The sequence below is a fragment of the Marmota monax genome, unplaced genomic scaffold (genome assembly GCF_021218885.2).
Source record: "Marmota monax isolate L192 unplaced genomic scaffold, Marmota_monax_Labrador192_F-V1.1 WCK01_AAM20220418_F8-fsc00025, whole genome shotgun sequence".
NCBI classification, from domain to species: Eukaryota; Metazoa; Chordata; class Mammalia; order Rodentia; family Sciuridae; genus Marmota; species Marmota monax.
The window spans coordinates 4,016,436-4,023,831 of NW_026691950.1; the positions used below are offsets into that span (position 1 = coordinate 4,016,436).

At 47.5% G+C, this 7,396-nt stretch overlaps 1 protein-coding gene across 1 annotated transcript; it reads left to right on the forward strand.

Moving 5' to 3' along the window:
• The first annotated feature begins 878 nt into the window (after positions 1-878).
• Shisa3 (shisa family member 3) lies at positions 879-5,658 on the forward strand. Its single transcript, XM_046442032.2, has 2 exons — positions 879-1,740; positions 4,229-5,658. Exons 1-2 carry the CDS (start codon positions 1,467-1,469, stop codon positions 4,666-4,668), a joined length of 714 nt encoding a protein of 237 aa, XP_046297988.1. The 5' UTR covers positions 879-1,466; the 3' UTR covers positions 4,669-5,658.
• Positions 5,659-7,396: the final 1,738 nt, after the last annotated feature.

Below are 7,396 nucleotides of genomic sequence, written 5' to 3' on the forward strand. Positions count from 1 at the left end.
AATAAACGATGAGAGGAAGTTCAGGATGCAGTAAAAAGAAATTCTTGACTTGAGCCCAGATTTCACAGAACTCCAGTTTCACAAGGCACTTAGGCCGCTAAAGGAGCAGTGCCCCTGAAAATAGCACACAGGGGACACATCATTTAAATAAATGTGTTTCTTTGCCCGAACAGAAGTTCAGATCTGCTCAATTATCATTAATTTTGTCCTTTTATTTCCTTTGCGGGCGTGAACTGAGAAGTCGTGCTCTTTGAGGTTTTGCGAGTTGGCCTCAGCTCGGTGGAGCTGACCGGTGATTCTTCACCCTGCGGCGCCTGGCTTAGAGGTGGGGGAAAGGGCGAGAGTGTGTCGATTTATGAAAAAGCGGAGGCGGAGGTGGAAAAAGTTCGGTGCAAAAGTCGACTACCACTAAAAATGTCATCGGTACCGAACCCTTAGAATCAGTGTACCAGGACGAACCCGGGTCTGAGCCACAGAAGACAGATGACTCGACAAACTTTAGTCACCACACTCACCACGTTTATTTATTATTTATTTTTTATTAAATCCGTAAGAAGTAAAGCCAGTACCTCCACTCGCGAGCCAACGCGCGTGGATAGACGCAGGAACCCGGCAACCCTCAGCCTCATTCTGCGGAGTATTCCGAGCTATGCAAGAACCGGGGTGTAGGGGAGAGCGCCTGGTCCCTTCAGGTTTAGAGTTCAGTCCCCTGAGAGCGCGGTGGGCGGGGGTGGCTGCGGAGAGGCGGGGGATGGCGCGCGAACCAGAAAGTGCAGAGGACCGGCCGCTGTGATTAGCTCCAGCAGTGCGACCCCGGAGGGCGGACTCTCTCAATCCTCGCCTCCTCCTCCCTCTTCCTTTTTAAAGGACGCCTTGCAGGCAGAGCTGTCAGCAACCTGGAGGCCGGCCGTTTGTACTTGGCCGCGGCCCGGCTGTCTCCAGCTCCAGTGACAGACAGGGGCGGGGGTTGAGTAGCCACTTGTCCCGGGGACCCGCACGTGGGAAACCAATTCTCTTCCCTTCGGGCTCCGTTTAGGACCCGGCGACAACCACAAGTCAGGACACTGAGCAGCCCTGGAGTTGACAGCCCAGGACGCGATGGCTTGCGTGAGGAGTGGAGAGAGAGGTGGCCGGGGACTCGGTGCTCCCCTCATTCCCAGAGCGCAATGATCTGGGCAAAGGGCGGCGGTAGCAGCCCCAACAGCAGCCTGGACCGGCGCCTCCTGAGGGCTCTAGTCAATCCGCCCCCACGCACCATGCAGACCCCCTGCCTGTGGAGCCCGCAGCGCAGCCCCTGCTGCCTCCCCGGCCCCTGCTAACCCACGAGGGCGTAGCATTGATTGCGAGGACCTGCCGCACGCGTGGTGCCCGGGGTGAGGAGGAACCGCGGTGTGCTTGAGGCCCACGCTCAGCACTTCGCTCTCTCGCTTCGAGCCCCTCCTGCCCGCTCGGGGCGCCAAACGGCGATGGGGGCGCTTGCGCTCTGCCTCTTATTAGGCTGGCTGCGCTGGGGCCCAGCGGGCGCCCAGCAGTCCGGGGAGTACTGCCACGGCTGGGTGGACGTGCAGGGCAACTACCACGAGGGTTTCCAGTGCCCGGAGGACTTCGACACGCTGGACGCCACGATCTGCTGTGGCTCCTGCGCGCTTCGTTACTGCTGCGCCGCAGCCGACGCCAGACTGGAGCAGGGAGGCTGCACCAACGACCGCGGCGAGCTGGAGCACCCGGGCATCACAGCGCGTAAGTGCCGGGCCGGGGCGGGGAGACAGTTCCACAGGCGCGCGCGTGTGTGTGCGCCAGGCCTCCCTGGGTCTGCAGGCAAAGTGGAAGCAGCAGGGAAGGGGATTCAGATTGGAGTGGGTGGTCGCGTATCAGGTAAGAGGGCCCTATTTGGTTGCAGTCCGGCTTCCCGCCATACGCAGTCTCCCTGTGTCGGCCCAAGAAAAGTTTGTAAGGGACAGAGAGAGCCGCAAGAGCTTGCACCTGATGGCCCTGGGGATGACATCTGGAGCTCCCAAGAAAAGGGCCTTTTAGACGGTTTTTTTTAAACGGGGCGCCCCGGCTCCCCAACGCGCTCCACAGTCACTTCAGGAGTTTTGGGAAGTTCCGTTGCCCGGGGAGCGCGACTCTTGTCAGGCGCTCATCTGTGGCTCCGTAGGGGTAAGAAACTTCAGCCATTCCTTTTTTTTTAAATTCTTTTTACCAGCCCCCTCAGTCCCCTTTTATCCTTTGGTAGCGTTTCTAAGCCCATGCCCCATTCTCCCGACTTCCTTTCATTTCTCTGCATCGTATTACCCTCTCCGGCCCACCCCCTATTGTCATGCCTTTCAGAAATACCCAGGTCTTCTAGGTGGAGATTTAGAAAACAGGGTCGCTGGGGGCTTGCCCGCCCCCTATTCTCACGTCGGAAAACACGGGTCGAATTTCCGCTCACTTCAGAGCAGAATAAATCACGACCCCAGCAGAGGAAATTTACACCTTGGAAAAAAATTTTCCACCTGAATCAGAACATCAGGGAAAACTTTTAGAGCTCCAGGCGATGGTTTTATGGCCCGGAAACCGGAGAAGCAGGCGGAGCTGAAAGTGGTGACTCCCCAGGACTCCTGACTAAGACCAGAAGCCGGCAAGGGAAGGTCCTAGGGAAAGTCTGGGAGAAGCTGGAGAGTTCTTTAACAGTGCCTGGGTCCCCAGTCCCCCAAACAGATGACCCAGAGGAAAGGGGAGCCTGCTCTCCTTCAGTATTCCGTCAGACTCTCCTGGGATTTAATTTGGGAGTGGGTGTCAAATTTTCCCATCTAGATATGGGAAGCAGTTCCTGGAGAAAAAGAAGTGGAAGGTAGGGAACTCTAGGCAGTTCTGGCATGTTAGCAAAATATAGACTTTGGCTTCCCTCCACTTGCCCTGGGAAACAGGTTTCTCTCATCAGGGATTCCTATCTGGCTGCTCTGATGCCAGAGGACAGCAGGGAAGAGCACTGATCAATCTCCCTACCTATGGAGTCTGGAATCAGGCATACCCTTGATGGGTGGAAATGCGGTTACTTTCCAGTAGTGCAACCTGGGGCAAATTACTTAACAGCTCTGGGCTTATTCCCAATTTTAAAATAGGCATATTGCTCTCAAAGGAGTTAGTCTGCTGATTAAAGGAGTGTATATGAATGCTTATCACAGTGATCAGAAAGTGGTATTCACCTTCACTGTGTACCTTCCACACCAGTGCTGTTAACATGGGAGAAGGAGGGACACTGAAAGGTGTTTGATGGTTATCTGCCACTCACTGACTGTGACTGTGGGAGGTAAAGAACTGATATATTTCCACATCAGAGCTTGCCCATCCCACAGGGTCTTCATGAGACTTGAATCAGGAAAAGTAAGCCAGGCACACAGTAGAGCCTTAGTCAAAGGCTTTCTGTCTTCTACATCTAAATTGTAGGCTGCATCCCAGTGTGGTTCTGTTAGACAGGAGAGAGACCTGGAAAACTGTCTGTCCTGTAGAGGGAGAAGGAAACTGGAGTTTGCTCTGTTTGATGGTTGCTCTTACAGAAAGTCCCGGTTGCATCCAGATCTATCAACAGTTCACCTTGACCTTCCCAGAGTTTGGGCAGGAATGAAAAGAGATGTGTCAGGTGGACTAGGTATCCCAAATCACTTTTGAATAGAAGCAGTCAGAGCTGACAATTTGTGATGCAAGAGGAGACATAGTAAATTGGGGCCCACTATGGACTTCTTTATGCTGCTATTTCTGGTGTTTCATAGATCCCAGGGGTCTCATTTAACAGGTTGGATTCTCTTTGCTTAGATTTTAGATTCTTGGGAAGGAGATGGGTTGTCAGACTAAGAGATGGATTAAAGTCCTAAGTCCCCCACCATGATACTACTAAAACCTGGATTTAAACCCAGTTATAGTGACCATCAAAAATCACCCTTGCCCTCCATTGTGTGTACTGGAGAATAGATTCTGTTGTTTTCTGACTTCCAGATGTGCAATACTATGGCTAATTGCTAACAGAGGCTACACTATCAGTTTGCTTCCTCCCTGCAAGGAGTAGCAAGAACATATTGTCATTACAGTTTGCACTTTGGAGGTTACCAGTAATAACTCTGGCAAACTGAGCTTGCAGTAGTGGTAATAGTGACCTCTTGCCTCCCACCCCTAAGCTGCCCAAGCACAGCTCAAGCTTAAGAACCTCTTATCTGAGCATCCGTGTATGTTTGTTTTTGCCTTTTAGAGCCTGTGTATGTCCCTTTCCTGATCGTCGGCTCCATCTTCATTGCATTCATCATCCTGGGCTCTTTAGTGGCTATTTATTGTTGCACCTGTTTGAGACCCAAGGAGCCCTCGCAGCAGCCCATCCGCTTCTCACTCCGCAGCTATCAGACAGAGACCTTGCCCATGATCTTGACCTCCACAAACCTCAGGGCACCTTCTAGGCAGTCCAGCACAGCCACCAGCTCCAGCTCCACGGGTGGCTCCATCCGTAGGTTCTCCTTCGCCAGGGCTGAACCTAGCTGCCTTGTGCCCTCACCACCCCCACCTTACACTACCGGCCATCCAATCCACCTGACCCAACCGTCAGGTTTCCTGGTGTCACCCCAATATTTTGCCTACCCACTTCAACAGGAGCCCCCACTGCCTGGGAAGAGCTGTCCAGACTTCAGTTCCAGTTGACAGGTCATGGCCAAGAACCCACCACAGTAAAATGGCAGACAGATGGCACACTGCTGCAATTGCCACACTCATTTCTGAGGACTTTTCCCTGGTATACTTGTCCTGGAAGAGAGTGTTAGGAAAATACAGCGCCTTCTAGTCTCAAGGTTCCTGGGTCTAATCGCAGAAGGTCTGGATTTGCAAACCTGGTGACCACTGCATTTCAATGTTTGCTCCTTTTATTCAAAATATGTAGCAGTTTGACTTTAAAGTTGCAAACTCGCTGAAAATATTTCACTGCGTAACTCAGCTATACTGCCTAGAAAATGACTACATGTTCTTTTTTCATATGCTTATCGAGTTGTAATACAAATGCATACGTGAATAAGGAAGGAAAAAGACCTAATTGTAATTATCAAAGGTTCACTTAAAAAATAACTATTAAGTGAATTGAGGGGGCAGTGAACCATCTATTTATGATTTGGGGAATAACCTAATCATGAATAATATTAGCATGATGAGAACATTTACTTTTTAAATTAATAACTAAATTTTGTTTATAGTGAGTTCTTTTCAGAATACAAGGTTTCAGTAACCACATGAAGAGTTTAAAGTTTTAAATACATAGACGTTCATTGTAACACGGATTCTGCGTAAAATCGCTTCCCCCTCCCACCGAGGGAATATTTATTGCAGACTTTTTGTTCAGCAACATTTAGTGTTTAAATGAAAGTTGGACAATTGAGTCTTAAAACCTGTATTTGTAAAATGAGTTATGTATAAATGTAAAGATTTGTAATTTAATGTATTTACCACATTGACGATACTAATTATTTAGTAGTCACACTGTAATTTTTATGTTAATAACAACTGTGGAATTCAGAGTCTAGCTATTGCTATAATCCTCCCTAATGTTATGTATCTCAAGTGCCACTGAATTCCATGTCTGATGACTACGTATTTGGGTATATATGCTGCGGGGTTAGAATAAATAAAGTATGTTTTCATGAACTCTGTCTGAAATATTAAATGAAAGTTCTTCATTTTATCTCCTTAGTGATGATTCTTTGCTTTTCAATAAAAGGAAATGCCTTTACTTAACACATAGCTCATATTTTAAAATTAAAAGAAATATCTGTATCAGGGCTTGTGAAAACCACAAAGAAGGTAAATTTTTATAGCCATCTTAGACTATGGGCTGCTTGCAGCCCTTAGATGTGTCATTTGGCCTATAAGAGTTTAAAAATCTGGACATTCTCCTAAGGATCTGCATTTCTGGCTTCTCATGACATATAGAAGATGTGGCACCGTGAGTCCTATGCTGCCGTGGGGTCCAGCAGCCCTCTCAGACAGAACGCCTGCCTGGTCTCCCCTACCTGGCCTTCCTCCTGCTCCTTTAGTTATGTTTTCTCTCCTGCTGGCATGTTTATACTATCACATAGCACCCTCAGTATTCCTTTTCAAAACTAGATAGAGGTAGAATTCTGACCTAGAGTTGAGCAGCCTGCTTTTTTGTTTTTCTGTTGAGGAAACCAGTTCAAAGACTTTTGCTCTTGCCCAGTCCAGTGGTAGAGGAGTGCTGTTTTTCCCATATTTAGAAGTGGCTAGACTTCCAGACATCCCATTTTTCAAAATAATTTAAAGAAACAGCTGAATGCAAAAGGAAAAAAACATTTGTGAGCATGCTTTAGAGCATGCTCCTGTATCATTTTATTAATATTTGCTGCTCCTTTTATAGATTAATTTTTTTGGAGGGGGGGGGGGGTGCCAGGGATTGAACTCAAGGGCATTCGACCACAGAGCAACATTACCATCCCTATTTTGTATTTTATTTAGAGACAGGGTCTCACTGAGTTGCTTAGTGCATCACCATTGCTGATGACTGACTTTGAACTTGGGATCCTCCTGGCTCAGCCTCCTGAGCCGCTGGGATTACAGGTGTGCACCACTGTGCCTGGCTTCCTTTTATAGTTTTAAGTTAACCTTATTGATTTGTCATTATGAGCCAAACACTCTGCTATACACTTACATATGTTTACTCACTCCATCCTCCAAACAACCTCAACAAGGAGGATTTATACTTCCTATTTTATAAGAATTCTTATTTTACAGATTTGGTAACAGAGGCATGCAGTAACTTGCCCAGAGTCCCACCCACAACTAGTCAGTACTGGAGTTGGTATGAAAAAACAGATTCAAACATCAGGGGTACCTGCTTTGAGATGTTGATGCTTCTAGGTACAAAATACAATGGAGATTTCAAAGGCATGAGGACTGGCCTCTAGGGTGATGATTCTCAACCTCATTGAACTCAATGGATTTTCCTTAGAACAAATATTTTATGACATTACTTTCACTGTTTGAGAATGAAATTCATAGAGAATATAACTCACAATACCCATAATTTTAAAAAAATCAATGCAATGCCCTGATGGTAAATAGAAAGGAGAAAGAAAAGGATGTTAACTTATTACAAAGTGTAACAACTTGGACAGACTTCACAAAGGACTCAGATGCTAATCCCTTATACAGTATCACAGTGTTGTAACAGCTCCAATTACAGATGGATGCAGGTTTATTAGACTGGCAACTCAAAGCAGTTGCACTATAGCTATTAATGTGAATTCTTCAAACAAAGCAAAGTTTGATTTTCCTTTGATTTGTACTGTAGTTGTATAGCTGGAAAATTCAATCTAAAATGAAGGTAGTGCAAAAAGTACTTTGTCCACAGGCAGAGTGGGATTGGGTT

Bases quoted from the DNA above. Each gene is read 5' to 3' on its own strand.
- Shisa3 (XM_046442032.2), top strand. From the start codon at position 1,467: ATGGGGGCGCTTGCGCTCTGCCTCTTATTAGGCTGGCTGCGCTGGGGC. The intron at 1,741-4,228 runs GTAAGTGCCGGG...TTTGCCTTTTAG, and splicing joins GCACCCGGGCATCACAGCGC to AGCCTGTGTATGTCCCTTTC.